Below are 21,811 nucleotides of genomic sequence, written 5' to 3'. Positions count from 1 at the left end.
GGATTTTAGGCAACTGAGCTCGTAGGGGATGAATTTATCTACAATTTGGAATCGATCGTGATTTTCTGTGATGTATCAGACTCGTTTTAGAAACTCTTGACCAACAGTAAAATCACGAAAAAATGTAAAAACTGAAATCGCCATTTTAAAAATTTTCTGTAACTTTTGAATCGTATTGGGATCGAAAGTATTATTCATTTCAGATGAAAGAAGAAATCCTATTGTACTTTTGAAGATCAAGTTATGATTTTTATAATAAGGGGTTACCGAGATACATAGCTTTGAATATAGAAATTGGCCATTTTGTGTGTATTGGAATATGGACTTGAGTACACTCAACAATAAATTTACCATTCTTCGACCGCATTTGACTTATGATACATGATTTTGAACCGCCTTGACGAGCCGAGAAGAATGAGGTGTAGTACGATGAAATCTGAGCATTTTGTCAAAAGTTATAAGGGTTTGAAATTTTGATCCTTGAGGTGTCCTTAAGCGCGCCTCTCCACTAGGAAATACTGAAATGAAGTGTATCTAACGGGTGATTCTAGTAGAAAAAAATCTCATGAACTCATATCATTGTGCGAAATATCAATGTGAGGGCAATGTAGTTGATGATGATGGTTGAAGCTGAAAATTAGGTGTGTTCACAATCCAAAGAGCATTGTTGTTGTCAGGTGTACCTGGAAATCTATGAGATAGAGTGCTCTACCTGATCACAGATTGTAGAACACAAAAATACGCTCAGAGGGATTTTGAATTATACATCTAAATGGTACCAATCGGAAGATATTGTTGATCAAAAGCTAAAATTCATCAAAATTGATTTTTCTTTCAAATTTTACTCATTTTTTAAAAATCATAACTCAGTACTTATTAGAGATATAGAGTTCCGAATGATCTCATTTTATTCAGAATTTCATGATCTAAAAAAAGGCAGGAGCAAATTTTCCTGTCCGATTACGAGATTTGTCAGACATAGCTGAAAACTCGAAAATGAGCCGAAAATACGAGGTTTTTGGGCCACCCTGTATCTAGCACAAGGAAATTTTGCATGAAGAAATTGGCTGTGGACTTCTCTTATGTACCAGAATAATATATTAAAAAATCAGAACTACAATATAAATTGCATGCACCAATGTATATAGTGACTGGACTATACGTGAAAATTGGTTACTCAACATTTGGGACTGTTCTTGGTTACAAAAGTTATTCTGACATTGGTGGACCCACTCCATTTCAGTTCCTGAAAACCCATTTTGATAGTGCTATTTTGTTTGAAAAAGTAGGTTAATTTGGTTAAAATATTTGCCTTTTAATTTAAAAATATTTTTTTCTATTTAAAGTTTATTCCATATCAATAAATAAGAATGGAAAATCTTATTTGTGATCTACTTCATTTGGAACATTTCCTAGAAAAATCACTTAGATGGAAGAAGGGCCTCTGTTTGTAATGTTTTTTATCCAATATTAAACAATGTAGGAAGTGATTCTCAGTTATTGTAGCACAATTACTAGACAAATAAAACTTTGAAGTTCCATTTAACTAGAATAATAACTGCTTCACAAGATAATAGTTTCCTATAAATCACTTTGAAATCTTTGACAGCGTTTTTCTCAAAACATGGTTTTTGCACATGGGCCCTTCTTCCATCAAACTCCTCAATTGACAAAGGAATTTGGAGAGAATGTTTTGAACACAATTTTTGACTTCGCAGCTTTGTTGGGACCAGTTGGAAGGTTAACATATCAAAAGTCCACATCCCTACCCCTTGTGCTAGAGGGATGAGGGTGGTTTAAAAATTGCATTCTTGAATGTTTTGCTTACACGCTCAAATCTTGGGGAAATGAGTTCAACCGACATGACTAACTACCGACATGACTAACTATTCAGAGATGAAGCTTGATAAATTCTCTACAATATTTGTTCTGTGGTGAATTCTGATATCTCCAACAGTTTTCGAGATATACGCTCTTAAAAGTGTAGAATTGTTGAAATAACAGCTTTTAATCCTATTTTTTGATGTTTCAGGGCCTACAACTCTCCAACATCAACTCTACAACAACCCTACAACTCTACATCAACTATCTTACAACTCTGCAACTCTGCATCGTGAAAATGAATGCTTACAGTAGATTTGTAGAGCTTTGTTTTCTCTTCAATTCGATATATTATTTCACTACTTGATGTCTTCCTTCTATTGTTATAGCAGATTCAATGTGGGGGGTGAAATTTTAATTTTGTAACAATTGATCACTTGACAATGAAATTTGAGTCTAGACCATCTGGTACACAATTTTTGACTTAATGAAGACTAGTAGGGAGGTCAACATAGCAAAAATGCGCATCTCTAGCCCGTCTATTGAAGGTGTGGAACTGCTAAGTTGACACTTGTTGCAGAGTAGAAAATTTCACCCCCTACATTGAATCTGCTATAACAATAGAAGGAAAACATTAAGTAGTGAAATAATACATCAAAGCTCTACAAATCTACGGTGAGCATTCATTTTTACGATGCATTGTTGGAGAGTTGTAGGCCCTGAAACATCAAAAAATAGGATTAAAAGCTGTTATTTCAACAATTTTACACTTTTAAGAGCGTATATCTCGAAAACTGTTGGAGATATCAGAATTCACCACAAAACAAATAGAGAATTTATCAAGCTTCATTTCTGAATAGTTAGTTTTGTCGGTTGAACGCATTTTCCTCAAGATATGAGCGTATAAGCAAAACATTGAAAAATGCAACTTTTAAACCACCCTCATCCCTTTAGCACAAGGGGTAGGGATGGGGACTTTGTATATGTTCACCCTCCAACTGGCCTCAACAAAGCTGCGAAGTCAAAAATTGTGTTCAAAACATTCTCTCCAAATTCCTTTGTCAATTGGTCTATTTTTGCATAACTGAAAATCTCACACTCAACACTTGCTGCTGTTGCTGCTGCAACAGTCGTGGGGATGTGCGTAAACTTGTGAAATAATTATACATCAAATTAAAGAGAATTTGATGCTCTATAAGTTCATGATCAGCATGGATTTTTCCCATCGATATTCAAAAAGTTATAAGAGCAAAAATAGCAAAAAATTGAAGGAAAATGTGTTTTTTCAAAATGTCACATCTTTTAGAGCGGATATCTCGAAAAGTAAAAGAGATATAGAAAAAGTTGTCAGATCAATATTGTAGGAAATTATGTATTTTTGATTTCTTATAGAATAGTCATGTCTGTAAAATGCATAATTTTCGAGTTATATGCGAGAAACCAAAAAATGGTACCTTTGAACCACCCCCACCCCCTTATCACAGGGGGTAGGGGTGGGGACTTTTGATATGTTTACGTTGACTGGGCTATAGGCCTATTACATTGCATCAAGAAAACGAAGTTTCAAGACTATGTTTTCTCTAAACAGATGGTTTTGAGATAATTTCTTTGATGCAGCTGTTTCACATCAACCATACTAATATTTCTGTGAACAGTAGACCTCGCGCTCAGTAAGTTACATTGACCTGTTGTTATGTTTTCTCAAAAATTAATAAAAATAATTTATCAATTTAAAATGTCTAGAAAAAAACCTTAATAAACATAGAGCTCTCTGTCCTATCGTACCGTGACAAGTCGTCCCGGAATGTGAGTGTGAGCGCTGTGAGGTCTGGCTGCAACTGTCTACAACGTTGATGGAATAGTACTTTACGTCACAAGTTCGGTAACGGTAGTTTACCGCATAAGTATGATTGTTTCTGCTCGAAACGTAGTTGAGGGCAGAATTATCATACGAATGCGGTAAATACGTTACCGTACAAGTTACGTACAATATTTTTTGTCATACTTTTCTCAGAAAGAATAATATTGCTGAGAAACAGTAACCATTACCTTACCTGCTGCTATTCGAGTTACTGCATTCTATAAACATGACCTAGCCCATAGCTCCAAGGTCATAACAGACCCATCTAGCTCAAATAGAATAATAAAGGCCAATGTTAAAAAATGTCAGATGAGTTCTTATAACTTGAAACTTATTAGATGAGTTCTAATCATATTTGAGTTATTCTATTAGTTACTTAGATATTATCAACTCACTCTCTTCTTCTCACTAAAGTTCTCAACAATAAGAAGTTTAAATTATTGTTACCAATATAACAACTGAAGACTATAACGCTAATACTATATAGCTATTTGAATCAATTTGAATGTTCCAATTTCGGAACTGGGAAGCATACTCGTCTGTAAAGAAAACCATATGATCTCTTTACAGTATAGTATGCTGTAATGAAAATCACATGTTTTCTTGTTCTGCAAACAGATGTTTACCGGCTTGATTTAATGCATGGAAAACAGCTACAATTGAGTAAGTATGACAAAAAAGTATATTTCGTACCTAGAGCAGAAAATGAGATTTTTCCGGCTCGAAATCGGTTTTCAAGTCCGAGGCCGTAGGCCGAGGACAAGAAAAGAATGAGAGCCGGAATAGTACTTTACGTAACAAGTCCGGTAACGATAATTTACCGCATAAGTATGATTGTTTCTGCCCGAAACGTAGTTGAGGGCAGAATTATCATACGAATGCGGTAAATACGTTACCGTGCAAGTTACGCACAATATTTTTTGTCATACTTATCTGAGAAAGAATAATATTGCTGAGAAACAGAAACCATTACCTGCTTATGCTCGAGTTACTGCATTTTATAAACATGACCTAGCCCGCAGCGCCTAGTTCATAACAGACAGACCCTTCGAGCTCAAATAAAATAATAAAGGCCTAAATTATAAGATTTCAAATGAGTTCTTATAACTTGAAACTCCTTAAATGAGTTCTTTAATTATTCAAGTTAGTATATTAAATACTCAGATGTTATAAGGACTCAGTAGAGTCCAAACATACTCGACTGTAAAGAGAACATATGATCTCTTTACAGTATAGTATGCTGTGATGAAAATCACATGTTTTCTTGTTCTGCAAACAGCTGTTTATCGGCTTGATTTAATGCATGGAAAACAGCTGCGATTCTGCGATTGAGTAAGTATGTTTTGCCCGTGGTGCGAACGCTATTTTTCGCCACACACAAAAATAAACAATATATAAATAAATAAATAAATAAATATATATATATATATATATATATATATATATATATATATATATATATATATATATATATGAGAATAGTTGTTTACTAAGCACTTCCGAAAGCAGAAGTGGAAGGTGATAGCTCTAGCAAATCTGAGGTAATCTGAATATCAGGAAATTGTCAAAGTATTTTTATTTTTTATTCTGATTTGTCTAAATAACCTAAAAGATGATGTTCAATTATGTGGGAGGTTGAGTTTATACTTTTTTATTCTTTCAAATGACAATAAGATGATATTATTATAAATGTTTTAATTATTGAATAATGAACACAAATAATGAAAAGTTTTTTGATCAGCTGTTTTTTGATCACCTTTCTTAGTTCCATGTTAGCGGCTGGAAAGGGTACTATGTTTCCAGCATAGGCCGGAAAGAAACCTGTTCTGACGTCAGACGAGAGTCGTCTGCAAACAATGTCTTTCAGATCTACGTAGGGACTGGAAAACAGCTGCTTTCTGTGCAGTGTGGCGAAAAGATATATTTTCAAGATGTTCGATGTTTTTGAACGGATAGTATTATAATCAGACAGCTGATTTATGATGAATAATTCTATAGTCTGATTTTTACTTTCCTTGCCCTATTACCATAGGTAAGGAAAGTATTGCTTTCCAAAAAAAATTAAGGTACCCCAATTTCATGTTTTCTATACGTTTCAAGGTCCCCTGAGTCCAAAAACATGATTTTTGGGTGTTGGTCTGTGTGTGTGGGTGTGTGTGAGTCTGTGAACACGATAACTCCATTCCTAATTAACCGATTGACTTGAAAATTTAAACTTAAGGTCCTTATACCATGAGGATCCGACAATAAGAAATTCAATAGAATTCAATTCAAAATGGCGGAAAAAATGGCGGATAATGGCTAAAAAACCATTTTTTTCACGGTTTTCTCGAAAACGGCTATAACGATTTTATTCAAATTTATACCCTAGATAGCTATTTATAAGCTGACATCAACTGACATGAGTCTCATTTCTGGGGAAATAGCAGGAGCTCCGTAATATTCCTGAGAAGAATGAATTTTGTTAAATTTCTATCACAATTTTCTCAAAAATGACGACCGATTTTTTTTCAAATTCATAGCTTGTATAGTTATATATCAGCTCTATTAACTGGCATGAGTCTCCTCCCTGAGAAATTAACAGGGGGTCCACCCCATCCTTGAGAAATTTACTTTGTAACCTCCTTCTCGTGCGTGAGGTAGGTAGGTAGAGCAGTTTATTCAAAAGAACACATGTCGATATTTTATTTGTAGAACAGCTGTTTTGACAACTTTTAAAAAATACTCAAATTTCATAAAACAGCAGATTTTTGTGGTGTAATGTACTACATAAGAATACATTTTATTCAACTTTTATTCAAATTTAGTTTACACAGCATACATGATTCTTTTCAGAATTAAATTCTATACAATTTTTGTTGCAAAAAATTATTTGTTTACTGGTTATTAAATAAAGTTATTGGGCATCAAACGTAGAAGTCTGTGTTTATCTACTTAAATATTTTGCATATTTAAATTTTTTCTCAAAAACTACTCACACTACAGCTTCCAGACTACTTTTATTCAATTTTTCAGATATTTTTCCATATGAATCCAGCATAAGTTTCTCAAAAACTAGTCCCCAAACAATTCAGCATCGGTGTATTTCACCAGAGGAACTGAATTCCGGGCGAAATCTTTCACCCTGAATAGCTCGCTAATGAAGCGTTTATGGATATATGTTTATAAGAACATTTTTTCTTATTTTTACCTCTACTATCACGTATTAAATTTTTTTACCATAATTAAGAATCACCCTGTATATATTTATAAGCCCGACCCTTATGTTTTACTGGAAAGTTGAATCTAGCACGTCTTAATAACTGTGTCAATAGTCAATTTTAGTATTGCGAGAAGGTAGTGTGAGAAGATATTCCATGCTACAGGGCGTGCTCCAAATTTCACTGTTTTTCAAGCCGATTATTGTCAACTATTGCTGATGATTTTTGTCTTGGAAAAGTAAGAGTTTATGAAGAGCACAGTATGAGATACGTAGTATTTTTTTTTAGAAAAATTCTATATTGAGATGAATAAACTAACAAATACATTCCAAATATCAAATACAATATTTTACACAGCTTCACGAAGGCTTGAATAAACAATGAAATTTGTAATATCTTCACCTTTTCTATATGATAAGTTACTTTCAATACTAAAAAAACACTCAATAAAAACTGTAAAACACTCTCCGATTTCTTGTGAACCGTTTTAGACTGGTAGTAAGACCACTGCTAGGATGTTCTGCTAGGATGTTCTGCTACTATAAGTTTCATGTATGCAAAGTTTTCTACTATTTTTTCAGTTTTTCTCCAACTCGATAGTATTAGGTACATTTTTCATTTTTCTTATTCATGTATTGTTTTTCAAATTGTACGGTACTGCTCAGTTTGCGTTGAGGCCAATTAAGAGATTTAGTTCTTGATGCCCTCAAATATGTATATTTTCAAATAATAAATAACTGACAAATCTGTCCTATCTTCATTGTAGAAATTTATGACTAGAGTTATGAATAAATTCTGTTCATTCCTGTTGATGAATTGACTTGAAAATTCTAGCGTAATTTTGTCTTAGAGTGTGGATTTTCAATAAATTTGAATATATTCTGTTGGGTATAGCCTAGATCCATCTGGTGGTGATATTCTCTTATTGTGTTGTTTTAATTCAATTACTTACAATTACACAACTTACAGTATTAGGATACCCTATTCCACCCCCTAGGTTATCTAATAATTGCGAAGTATTGCTACAACGCGGACTAGCTACAGTCGGATATGGGTCGGGGTCAGTAGCCTTACTGACAGGTGGAGTTACCGGACCTACGCTTCTCCCTCTATCCTGATTCTTTACCCTCTGCTTCTTTCGTGGGATTTTTAATTTCAGGGGAAGAGTATTAACCCGTGCCGTTGCTGGCCGATTCGGCCCTCGGCCTTTGGAATACAGGGTGGGTGTTAAATGGGATTGAGATAACCCTATACAAGGAGACAGATCCGATTATCGGATCCCTACAAATAATTCTATTTATGAAGGTAGTACGCAATCTGAGCCAACTGCGTGTTGACGGCGGGCAGACTGGATCTGCGAGCCCGGAAAGAGGTTTTACTATGGGATTGAGAGTGAGAGCTATGGGGTAAAGGTATGGCGGAACTATTAGGGTGTTAGTGGTATTCAAGATATAGTTAAATAGGGTACGGTATAGGGTGTAAGCTATAGAAAATAGTGTGCAGGGTTTGAAGTATGCAGTATAGGGTATAGGGAACAGAGAATCAATAACAAGATTATTATTCTCTACAACAAACAGACGTCTGTTCAATAATCCGCAATCTGACAATTGCGCTGTAGCTCTCAGCAAGCTGGACCTGCTAGCTAAATACAGGGTATAAATTTCCAATACGGGATATTTAAGATTCAGTATACAGGTTTTGAGGTGTAGGATTTCTGAATCGCGAGCCTGTAGCTGCGAAAGGATTATCAGCAATTCTGAAACTGTAAACAGGATTTCCGTGCCAGTCTAGCAACTGCGCTACGGTTGGTTATTAAGAGCTAATCTGTAACAGCCCTTAAGGGAATGGAAATCACTCTCAATCGTCCGAAACGCTTTTAAATTAATAGTCAGTATGTCGACTATTATGAGAGGGTAGAAAAAGTTTTCACAGACACAGTCTGCAGAATAATATCGGGAAGACAACAGTCTGTCGTTGTCAGGATAGGAAATGATTTTTCCAGGATTTTCCACAAGGAAAATATCGAGCCAGAGACTCCTAATTCAGGAAAAGATTTCAATGGGCTTTTCCAAGTAATTGCGAGTCTAATGATTACAACAAAATCGATCTCTAATTTGCCACTGAGATCACGGGAAAATTCGTGAATTTTCCACAGGGAAGACCAGCAAATAATATTTTCTATTAAAGGAGACAGGTTTCTAGGAATTTTAGAAAGGATTCGCGGGTCTGAAAATCGCGACCGGGACGATCTCGAATTTGGAACTGAGATCAGGAAGGATTTTAGATCAGGAAGAATTAAGAGAAAGTAAGATGAAGCTTGTCGCAGTCTGATGACTTCGACTGGGAAGTTCTCAAGCTGTACCTGAGAGCTGGAAGGATTTCAGAACAGGAAAAATTAAGAGAGAGAAAGAGAAAGGACGTCACAGTCTGAATGACTTTGACCAGGACGAACTCAAGCTGCACCCGAGTTCCTTAGGAAAAGGATTGGAATTTTCCTACTAGGAATTACAGCAACAACTGCTGAACAAAGTTAAAATACAGGGCCACTCTACAGTATGAAAACAAAACATTAATCAAGAAAACTATTCTTAAAAAGGATAGGGATTTCCCTACAAGAATAAAAATCCAATTCAGAAAAATTACTCTTTAAATTGAAGGCCACCTTACTACAGAGAAAGAAAAACATACGGACTACCAGTCCTGACATACAATTACCTGAATCGACGTGGATACTGATATGGAGAATGACAAACCGATTCTCACTTCCCGTATTAAACTTAAAAACGTTGTGAAGCGACAGAGTAGAGTCTTATAAATTAAGTACTCTAAAATAATCCTCTACAAGAGCCTAGTTAAATTCCCCACTCAACTGTTTGTAGCATAAATATAAGACCCCTCCAGGTTTCGAAACCAAGGATAACTCGCTCACCCCCAGTGATACGAGTTTGGGAGAAATAACTAACAAGAAAGAAAATCCCCAAGGAAAATCTAACTTCGAGTTGTCCGGAACTCGTCCTACAATATTTCTATTCTAACACACAAAATAGAATAACTCCCCTAGAAATAATCTAGTACCGGGAATGTCGTAAGGAGAGGAGATTCGCGGCCCGTTCACACGCTCGACCACCGAACAACTGCACTATAAATAAAATCTACAAGGATAGAAAATCCCCCTTCAAACAGTCAGTAATTCGACTCACAATATTCTATTCAATAAAATAGAGAATAGAATATTATCCCTCTAGAAAACCACTATTGGGAGCGCCGCTCGGAACGCGGCCGTACACAAACTCGATCACCAAACTACTGCCTCTAACCCAGGTCTGCTCCTCGCAGAGTAGGGTCCGTGGAAAATTGGGAGGCCGGGGGAAAGAGATTACCGACCAATAGGAGTCTCAGGAGACGATCACGCCACCGATCAAGTGACAGGGTATGATTCAGATGATCTTGATGCCAAGGGTGAAACCATGATGACAATACTGCTAATTACTATAATAGATTAGGCCAGTAAACAATCGAATGAAAAAGACTAAGAAATTGTCAAAGTAAACCATCTTTCTCACCAGAAATGACAAGAAGCGGCCGCTCTGGCGCGACTGCTGCTGACTGTATGATAGATAACAGAACGTTCAAACCAGTAAACAAAATCTGGAAATTTCTGGTTCATATGATTCTGCTGATAATTTATAGTGGTTGACGGCGATGTGATGATGTACATACTCAACTCTAAGCTTAGCAAAATACATCTGACTGCCGACCCTATTCTCTACTGAAATAAAGAAAATTATCCAAATCATATGCAAAATGATGCTTCTCCTTTCGTCACAAAATTCACTTTGAAACAACAGAAAAGCACTACAGGCTCAAGCCCAAAACGGTTCCAATTCTAATCTATACAACAGTCAAATTTAGCTAGGTTATGTGACACTTTTACTTTTAAATTAATAGACGCACAATGACACCTTCTTACCTTGAAGGTAGAAAAAGCGTCAGACGCTATGTCAAAAGTTGAAACTTCAACGTAACGAAAGAAGTTGAAAAAATCTTCAGAGTGCAGCATTATTTTCGCCAATGCTTCGTACCTGGCACACTCTCTTAGCATTGTACCGCAGTTCAGTGCTATGTCTTGGTGCTCGTATCTGGAAAAATATATTTATAATAATATGAATATACAATTTTCAATATATAGCACCTAACAGAAAACACTTTAAAGTTTTATAATATAAATATAAACAGGATACACATGACACGGATCGATTAAAATATATATTATATTATATTTTATATATATATATATATATATATATATATATATATATATATATATATATATATATATAAGAAGCGAAATGGCACTCACTCACTGACTGACTGACTCAAAAAAACTAAAAATCTACCAGACCAAAAACGTTCAAATTTGGTAGGCATGTTCAGTTGGCCATTTAGAGGCGCACTAAGAACGGATTTGGAAAAATTTCCAAAGATACGCACAAAATCTGCGTTTTTCCAGCGTTTTCTCAGCTTTATCGAGAACAAATGAACAGAAAATGTTCAAATTTAGTACAGAAGCTAAGCTAGAGTGATATAATGTTGTGTTAGAAAGAATTTGAAATAACGCCAAAGATACGCCCAAAATTAGCGTTTTTTTGCGTTTTCTCAGTTCTTTCATCAAGTAATAGACAGAAAAAGTTCAAATTTGGTACAGAGGTTTAGCTAGGGTCTAAAAATTTTGTGATGAGGTGACATTGATTTTTCATCAAATATACGCCCAAAATCAGCGTTTTTCTCAGTTTTTTTGCGTTTTCTCACCTTTTTCAATAATTGGTGGAAATATATTAAAAAAAATTCAGTACACAGATTTAGCTGAGGTGGAAGAATTTTGTTCGCCAAAGATACGCCGATATAGTACCACGTGTTTTTACCAGCGTTTTTCTACGTTTTCTCAAATTTTCGTGATCAAATTGACATAAAATGTTCAAATTCCGTACAGAGGTTCCGCTGAGGTCTACACATTGAGAGGCCTTCAATATTTCGCCTTTGATATGCTCAAAAATGGCGTTTTTCAACGTTCTTCTAGATTATTAGCTTTCTCATTATCTTATTGACCAAAATTGTTAAAATTTGTTACACAAATCCGTCTGATTTTTCAGGTTTAGAGTAAGTAATGGCGGTGATAAATTGGAGGGTTTCTTTTCTCCAGTTTTTCATTGAGTTTTCAATGCATATTTCTTCATTTCTCAGGAAAATTTCAGACTCAAGAATGAATGAATTGTAAGTTGTCCACGTCATTCCTATCTTAGATTTCAAAGGCTAGACTGGAGTACAATAATTTTCATAATATCCTAACGAAGTTTTCCACCCTGCACTAAATAATTGAAATTAATCGGTGATTGAATCGAGCGAGGAAGTACTTTGACTTTCTGATGGAATAAAGGATGCTCGAATGAAAAATGCAGGCGAGCGAAGCGAGCCCGCTGATCTAATTTTCGGACGATCCTGTCGGGGGTCCAGGGGACGGAGCCCCCTGGCTAGACGGATATGGCGAGCGTAGCGAGCCTGACAGCTAGTAAGTATATATAATACAAATATTTCGAAAAAATTGAGTAGAAACTCAAATCTTTGGGGTCACTTTAATCTCTCAATGTTTGTTTCACCATGTTTCCACACATAGGGAAATATAAGGTTAACAGCGAGGTGTAACTACTGTTAGGCCCAATTGCACGGTAAAATATTCATCTACTCAAACATCTTCAACCAACTTTGATGAAAGGATGATGAGACTTGGAAGTCCTAACTCCCCCTAAAAGAGATTTTTTTTCAAAAATTTGATTTCCCAAAAGGTGTTAGTCTATGGAATAAGTTATTTGATAAATTATGTCCTATTGCACCATAGAAAACTATTGACCAAATATTTGCCACTACAATGGGACCCTTAGGTCTCAAGAAGGCAGAGAATAACTGAGATGAAAAAGAGAGACAATAGATGACAGCTGACCGTCTTACCCATTCATGAGTGTGAAGAGAATCTCAGGTTTGGTGCAAATGTATTCCACAGTGGGTGAGCGAGTACCGATCTGTCGTCTTAATATATTATTGAAAACCTGAGCCACATCTTTCTTCCCCTATAAATGAATACATTTATATGTTTATGAGAAAAATACACATAGAGTTGAGTCATTTTGAAGAATGGAGATATTTATGCATGCTTACATTTTACAATATCATATAATTAACGAAATTTTTGGAAGTATTTTAAGCTCTGTAACTTAACGAAGAAGTAATAAAATAAAAGGAAACAAGAATATACGAAAAGTAAGATTCACTTGAAACTAAATGTATATCGGTTTTGTAATGTTGATGAAATGTATGAATCATTCTTAAAAATATTAACCTCTCACAATAATCAGGCGTTCCCGCTAAAAAGAAAGAAAGTATCACAGCTTAAACAGAATAAATGGATGAATAATGATGTAAAAACAGCTACGGAGGAATATAGAGATGCTGCTCTCTTCTATAGGCAATACAAAACTAATTCGCTCAAAAACTTAATAAAACAAAAAAAAAACAAGAATACAAGAACATTTTAAACACATGCAAAACACAATTCATAACTAGGCAAATATCACATTCAGACAACTTAAGTAAGACTACATGGAATATTATAAATAATGAGGTGGGTAATAGAGCTAATAATAGAAGAAGTAAATCTATAATCAAAATCAAAACAGAGGATTCAGAAGGTAAAGACCCAGTGAAAATAGCCAACGTCTTCAATGATCATTATGTATCTGTGGCTGAAAAAATACGGAAAGGCAAGGGAAAACAGAGGTTTGAATACTGTAGGAACACATTCCACTGTTTAAAAGTAAGGAGAGGGATAACATAGAGAACTACAGACCGGTGTCAATTATATCCACATTCTCAAAAATATTTGAAAAAGTATTAGAAAATAGAATAGTCTTTCTAAGTACAAACTTCTTAGTGTTGACAAGCATGGGTTCATAAAAGGAAAATCCACAGAAACAGCATTCGTTACCTTTGTGAATAGAATTATTGATAAATTGGATAAGAAAAAACACTCAGCAGCCACTTTTGTTGACCTTAGCAAGGCATTTGATACAGTTGAACTTACAATTCTACTAAATAAGTTGGAAAATATTGGCGTTAGAGGGCTTGCACTGAAATTACTTGAGTCATACCTACTTAACAGAGTACAATATGTTAAATAAAAAACAGCAATGGCAATTTTAAATCTAAGTTAAGAGAAATCAAATTTGGAGTCAAGGATCGGTGCTAGGTCCGCTTCTTTTTAACATCTACATAAATGATATAAAGGGCAGTGGATTAGGAATATCAGCACCTAAATACTTTATATGCGGATGACACTAGCATCCTAAATGCTGAGAATGACTGTGAGCGGCTGGAGTTGGATGCTTATGTATCAGTCAATAACATTTGTCAGTGGTTCAACAGCATCAATCTGCATTTTAATGTTAGTAAAACTGTTAGAATGACCTTTTCAAATAGTGTATGTTGAATTGGTTTATTGTTGGATGATGAGTTCGTTTCAGAGGTTGAAGTGTGTAAATTTTTAGGTATTCATCTGGATTCTAGTCTAAACTGGCATTCTCATGTGGATCATACTTGTTCTAAACTAAGTTCAGTTATTTTTATTTTAAGAACACTATCCCACTATTGTACTTTCAATATACTTAAATGCATATATTTTGCTTTATTTGAATGTCATCTTAGATATAGAGTAACAGTTTGGGGCAATTTCTCTGAAAGAAATGTAAGAAGAATATTTACTTTACAAAAAAAAAAAACATTAGATGTATGTGTAAACTGACGAGATATCAGTCCTGCCGAGATCATTTTTAAATTGAAATTATTCTCACATTTCCATCTTTGTTCATATACAAGACTATCCTTAGCACCGTTGATAATAATTTTCTACCCACTAATAGCAATATCCACAGTCATAGAACAAGAACTGCTAATAACTATCATTTACCTAATGTAAATTTAGCGATAGCAAAGAAAAATCCATTTTATCAAGGAATAATTTTTTACAATAGGCTCCCAAATTAAATAAAATCTATTAAAACAAATAAAAATGTATTTAAAGCCCAATAAAAGAAATATTTATTGAATGGTGGCTTCTATTCCATAAAGGAATACATGGATAATTAGTGAATACATTTCAATAATATTGTGTACTTATCAATTAATAGCTGTGGTTGATAACTTATTGTACTTTTGTGTTTTGTACTTTGTGACATTGATCATTTTCATGTATTTTATTTGTTTTTATAATATTGACGTTTGCCATATCTGTAATTGTACAGCTTTTTATGCAATAAAAATATTTATTTATTTATTTTTATCAGCAATACATTCAGTAATTGAGTGAATCATGGCTAGTTAAGCTGAGTTTACACCAAAGTTATTAACAAAATGTTAATAACATATTCCTTATAGATTCAATTAGATTCAATGGAACCTGACAAACACATATTATGTTCATCATGTGTATGATAAGTTATGTTCAATCTAATAGAATCTATAAGGATTAAGGCTAGGGCTACAAGAGCGCACAAAGTGCGTCTGTTGCAACGTATTTTTTGACGTCCATTGTAGAAATACATGAAAGTGAATTGGTGACAACACACGAGGTACGTGCGTACCAAGTAACAGAAGTCGTAATGGACGGTGATTTTTGAACTGCGTAGAAATGCTAGAACGCACGTCTAGACATGAGTTGACAAGCAAAAGTTATTGCTTCATCTGGTTCCATTGCATAAAGCCAACTGACGACGCACCACACTCATTGGCGCTCATTGGCGACGGCCCAAAAAGTAAGTTGCAACGGACGCACTTAGTGCGCTCGTGTGGCCCTATCCTAAGTTATTAAAAAAATGTAAACGCAAAATGTCAAGTGTAAACGCAGCTTTATAATAACGAGTTTGCATAAGTTACGGGTCATATATATTTTCAGAAAGTTGAGAGCGCTGTTGAGAATCAAGCGATTGTTGATGTTGTACCATGCAGGTTTTGGTAGCCGCATACAATATGGTATCCTCATCTGGGGTCATTCGCCACATGCCAGAGACATTCTACTGCTCCAAGAGAAAGCTCTTCGAATCACCACATAATTATAGCAAGCATGATGCACATTGCCAGCCGATCTTCTGCAGATTGGGCATCCACACAGTTTGTGGACACTACATCCTGGCTTTACTGCTATATGTGAGGAGCAGCATTACAAAACTTCATAAAAGAGAGCAAGTGCCCTCCTAGAGAAGGACAAATTTGTATGTGTACACTGTCTTTGTCTTTGGTGAGGAACCCTGAAGATTTTTTTGAATAAAATCAACTGAGTTAATCAATTACATTTTTTAATCATCAACTCCTTTCAATACAGTATTTCAATTATAAATTACGTTTAACAACTTGAACCACTTATCAGAGCCGTTGAGGGCGCGTAGCCTACAGTGGATGTCTTCAGGTCTTCCTTGTCCAAGTGGCTGATTCAAGAGTCTATAAAATATCAATGAATTTTTTAATGAAGATCGATTTTCGCATGTGATCTGGAACACTGCCATCTCGATCAAGTGTAGAGTGTGGTCTGTTTGACCAGTTTATGTTACATGTTGAAACTGTAGGCCTACTGACTGACGCCATCTACCCAGGAATGGCCTTGTTCTTCATCGAGGAATTGGATAATTGATAATCCAGCAGACAGCTGATTTGCAATCAATTGATGCAAATAATAATTCAGTTGACAGCTGATTTGTATTTCTAATTGATAAATTACTACGTACTTTATTTAAAAAAAATACTAAGAAATTGTCTTAAACCACAGATTCTATTGATAGAAAGACCGGTTTCGGTTGTTACACCATTGTCAATCTCTGATAAACTAAAACTAGCCCAAATATAAGAGCAGCAGAATTTATACTAGTAGGCGAGTACTGCTATTGGTCAAGGGCATGAACGCCTGCCATTGGCCCAGCTAGACAGTCTCCTCCCACTTAATGGTATAACAGAATAATATTTTCACACATACAAAAAAACGTAGATACAATACAAAATTACATACATATACAAATGTACAACGCAAACCAGTGTTATAACATACACATTCAAATGTACGAGCAAATACTCACACATTGGTTTAGAAATTGGTTTCGATTTGAAGCATGAATTTTACAGTAAACAGTCAGACTGAATTCGTTATTGCAAGGCTGCACGAAAAAGTTGTTGCAATAATTTTCATGAGACAGTGCTAATATTTGCCGAAATAAATCGTTTTCCGTTGACGTTTCTATTGCAAATACAATTGAAAACTGATAGAAAGTTTTTTCACAATCCCCTCTCTCTCCCAATGATGGAGTTACGCATTTTGTTCAGCCTTGGTTTGTTCCAAACTGGTACCAGAGATCACAGAATAATATTTACTTACTTTATGCTGGTACGTATTATTATTTCCCCAGTTGAAATGAATTTCTTTATTTTATCAATTTACTCAATTTGTTTCGAATTATTGCAATTCTACTACAAAAAGCTAGCCACTTTTCCTTTCTCTCTATCCAAGATATCTGTCCCTCTAGCTATATTCTCATTATCGTTCTCTTTCAGTCTTTCTTCAAACTCTATTTCCATCCTCTTTCTAATTCTTGTATTTTCATGATATTGTCTCTTCATAATCTTATGATATTGAGTTTGAAATAAATTGTGTGTGATTATTTGAGTATTTTGTGCTTCTGTTCCTGTACTATCCGTTATTTCAGACCCAGTTGCCAACATGCTACATCAGATCAACAGATAGATGAATAGCTCATTTCATCAAATTGTTAGTCACGCTGTTGATTATCGAATGAAGCATATTATATTATTGATGTAGGCAAGGCCTGCATGGACACTAATCATGTGGACTCAGTTGCCAAGGTGATTGTTTTTGGTAACCAACTGTTTATGAGAAAATAACTAGTTGAGTTTTAAGTTGGATTTTGATGAGAGATGTTCAAATATGTTTTATTTTATTTTGATCTTGCTTAATATGTAAACTTTTTGATAAATAAGTGACAATTAAAAAGCACATCTACAACATTGGTGTCGGAAGTGAGATTGAATCCTTGAAAAATTGTGCTTAAAATTTGGTTAAAAAAAATATTTTTTATGAAAACAAGAGCAAGCTCGAAAAAGATTGAAAATGGAGATAGAAGCATTCAACGAGATGGTGAATTCACTTAAGGAAGGTATGCTAGAATCTATATCTGATATGGGACAAAACTTGAAACAGGGATTTGAAAAAGACATAGATTTAGTAAGGAAAGATGTGAAGGCTGTGAACAATAAAATAGAAGACTTGAGTAATAATTCAATTCAACAAAGGCAGCAAATTGAAAATGAATTAGAAGTTGTAAGGGGAGATATGAATCTTTTAAATAATACAATTGAGGTCTTGTCTAATAATACAAATGAACAAATTGTTAAAATGAACAATACAGTCGAGGTCTTGTCTAATAAGACAAATGAACAAATTTTAACAATCAATGCAAAATTAGGTAGGTTGGTGAATGAGATTAATGTTGATGGACTATATAATATATATATATAAATATATAATGGACTATATATGGAATATATTATATTCAATGATGGCATCAACAATGAGGGAACTTACATTATAAATGATGAGAGTAACCTTCCAACGTTAGCTGCTAACAATACAATAGAGAAAAATAATGAAAAAAGTAAAACTACCAAATTACGATGGTCATTCTTCTTGGAACATATTCAAAATACAATTCGAAGCAGCGGCTACATTTAATAATTGGACCAATAAAGAGAAAACTGTACATTTGACGTTAGCCTTGACAGGGCAAGCTGCTAACCTGTTGAAAACTTTATCAAGTGAAAAATTAGATTTTGATAAATTAATGTTAGCACTAGAACAACGCTATGGGGATGGCCACTTACAGAACGTATACAGGTGTCAACTGAAAAGTCGTTATCAAAGAAATGGTGAGAGTTTGCAAGAATTTGGAGCTGATGTAGAGCAGTTGGCTCAAATCGCTTATATCTCTGCACCAGTCGATACTCAACAACATTTAGCCACGCAAACATTCATAGATTGGATTCGTGATAACGAAATAAAGAGGTCATTGTTGATTGGGAACCATCTTAATATGCGGTATGCACTCACCCAAGCTCTGACATAGGATGCTGCTAAGAGAGCAGATCATGCTGTACTACCAACTCGCCAGAGTAGAGTACTAAATACGGATGAAGTGACACAAACTAACAACGATTTAGAGTGTTGGCTGGGTGGAGAGAGTGGACATATACAATTATGGTGTCCGCAACAAAAACGTGAAAATTGATTTTGGAACTGTGGAAAAGTAGGACATTCGAAGAGATACTGTAAATTTGTACCTACGAAAAATAAGTCAGTAGCAAAACCACTAAACAACACTGAACAGAAGGAAAACTAAATTCAGCTGACATTGGGAGGCGAATGTCAGCTGCTACCAATGAGACCTCAGAAGAAATTGGTAGTGTTACTATAATTAAAAGGAATGGGAACAACTTACACACGAATGGGACAATTGAAGGAAAAGAGTGTTTGGTAACAATAATTGACACAGGAGCAACATCATCAATCATACGTCCAGATTTAATTGATTGTTCAAAAGTTAAACAGATAGAAAGAAAATTTGTTCTTCAAACTGCTTCTGGAGAAAACGTCCCTGTACAAGGAAAAGCTGACATTGTCTTATATCTTGATCGAAAGAGAATAAGAGCTACCGTTTTCGTTGCATCAATAATGGATGATTTCCTTAATACCTTCAGCTTCATCCATTACCCACAATTGTGGGATCGATGGCGTCAAAAAATCAAAACACGTACAAACACATGAAAAAAAAACTGTAACAGTTCAGATGGCAGTGATCCAGTGCTCACGCTCTCAATAAAAATTCAAATTGTCACCCATAAATTCGTTTACACTGTAGTATGCCTTTGCACACAGTAGCTTCCGGATGGTTCTCCTGAAGGCGGCCTCATCCAATTGCTTCACACTATTAGGCAGCTTGTTGTAGAATTTCAGGGCTGAAATCCTGTAACTGGCCTGTGATCGGTGGAGGCGTCTCCTGGGGATATCCAACAGCTCACTGCGCCTGGTGTTGTGGCGGTGGATGTCACTACGGGCAGCTAGAGTATGCTGTATCTTCTTGACATACACCAAGCACAGGAGGATGTAATGGCTGAAGACAGTCAGTACACCAAGGCGAGCAAAGATGGGCTTGCAGTGGGCAAGATGATCACTGCCTGTTATAATTCTTATAGCCCTCTTTTGCAGTCTCAGCACATCAGCAGCCCCCGCTGAATGACCCCACAGAAGCAAGCCATAGGTAATGTGGCAATGGAAGAGCGCATGATACATCATTATCAGGTACTTCTCAGTCACCAGGCCCCTCATCTTGAGCAGCAGAAAGCAAATGCGGGAGAGTCGACTGGTTACTTGCTGTATATGACTGTTCCAGCTGAGTTTGCTGTCCAAGACAAAACCCAGCAGCTTCATTCACTTTCATTTTAGGCCTAGATCTTATGAGAGAGTATAAATTTGTAATTGATATCTCCAGGAATGTTATTAAATTTGATAATGAATATATGCATTTAAATCATCACCAGGAAAACAAAACAATAGAACAGAAAGTTTGTAACAAAATAAGACTGTTTACAATAGAAGAGGAACTTATACCACCTTTTTCAGAAGTATTGGTCATGACAAAACCTGAAAGAATGTTGGAAAATGAGACAAACCTAATTGAGCCTAACCAGAGCATGTATAATAGAGGGTTGTTGACTGGACACTCAATTATCGGAAAAACTGAAACAATTCCCGTTCTCATTGCAAATGTTACTGAAGAACCGAAAGTGATAGAGAAAGGTAAGGCAGTGGCAAATTGTAATGATGTTGAAGTACTTGGAGAAAACAATAATAACAAAAGATTTAAGAAAAGTTCCAATGAAGTTGAAAGGTGTATTAATCAATTACTGACTGATGGAGAACAATATATGACAGATGAAAATCGACAGTCAGCTCAACAAATGTTAAGAAGGAATATAGACATTTTTGCTTTTGAAGATGAAGATATGGGTTATACTAACCTCACATATCACAGAATTGATACTGGAGATGCTCATCCAATAAAACAACGAGGAGTACCATTCGCAAAAAGACAAGAAGTAAGTGATATGTTGCAAAAGATGAAGGAACAGAATGTTATTGAAGAATCACACAGCCCTTGGTCATCACCATTAGTTTTGGTTAAGAAAAAAGATGGCAGTATGAGATTCTGTGTGGACTACAGAAAATTGAATGAAGTTACAAAGAAAAATAGTTACCCACTCCCTCGAATTAATGACAGCTTAGATACACTTTCCGGTTCCAAGTGGTTTTCTACACTTGATCTGAAAAGCGGGTATTGGCAGGTGGCATTACATCCTGATGATAAAGAGAAGACAGCATTTTCAACAGGGGAAGGTTTATGGCAGTTCAATGTCATGCCATTTGGTCTTACTAATGCACCAGCAACATTTGAGAGATTAATGGATATGGTGCTTCGTGGTCTGTCTTGGGAAGTATGCTTAGTCTATCTTGATGATATTATTGTAATGGGAATGACATTTGAAGAACATCTGGATAACTTGGAAAAGGTATTTTCTGTACTAAAAAATCTGGTGTGGTACACTCACACAACTTTCCTTGCTCATTGAACTGTAAGCCTCATTCTTAGACGAGAATAATTTAGGGGAATAACATAATGACGATTGGCGGCAAAATATTTGCAACTACGATCAGACAACTTTATATGTGTATTTATAATTGTTCTCAGAGTACTTTTTCCTTTGTGTAAAT

At 35.3% G+C, this 21,811-nt stretch overlaps 1 protein-coding gene across 3 annotated transcripts in view; it reads right to left on the bottom strand.

Annotated features, from left to right (window-relative positions):
- LOC111047415 (protein Mo25) overlaps positions 1–21,811 on the bottom strand; it is a 41,428-nt gene that overhangs the window by 13,549 nt on the left and 6,068 nt on the right. For all 3 annotated transcript variants that reach the window (XM_039425030.1, XM_039425029.1, XM_039425031.1), the window contains exons 4-5: positions 12,886–13,004; positions 10,853–11,021 (exon numbers count right to left, since the gene is read on the bottom strand). In XM_039425030.1, coding sequence (XP_039280964.1) covers positions 10,853–11,021; positions 12,886–13,004 — 288 coding nt within the window. The remainder of the gene's footprint in view (positions 1–10,852; positions 11,022–12,885; positions 13,005–21,811) is intronic.

The sequence above is a fragment of the Nilaparvata lugens genome, chromosome 3, assembly GCF_014356525.2.
Source record: "Nilaparvata lugens isolate BPH chromosome 3, ASM1435652v1, whole genome shotgun sequence".
NCBI classification, from domain to species: Eukaryota; Metazoa; Arthropoda; class Insecta; order Hemiptera; family Delphacidae; genus Nilaparvata; species Nilaparvata lugens.
Note: the sequence above shows the minus strand (reverse complement) of the source record. Positions and strands in the feature narration are given on the sequence as shown.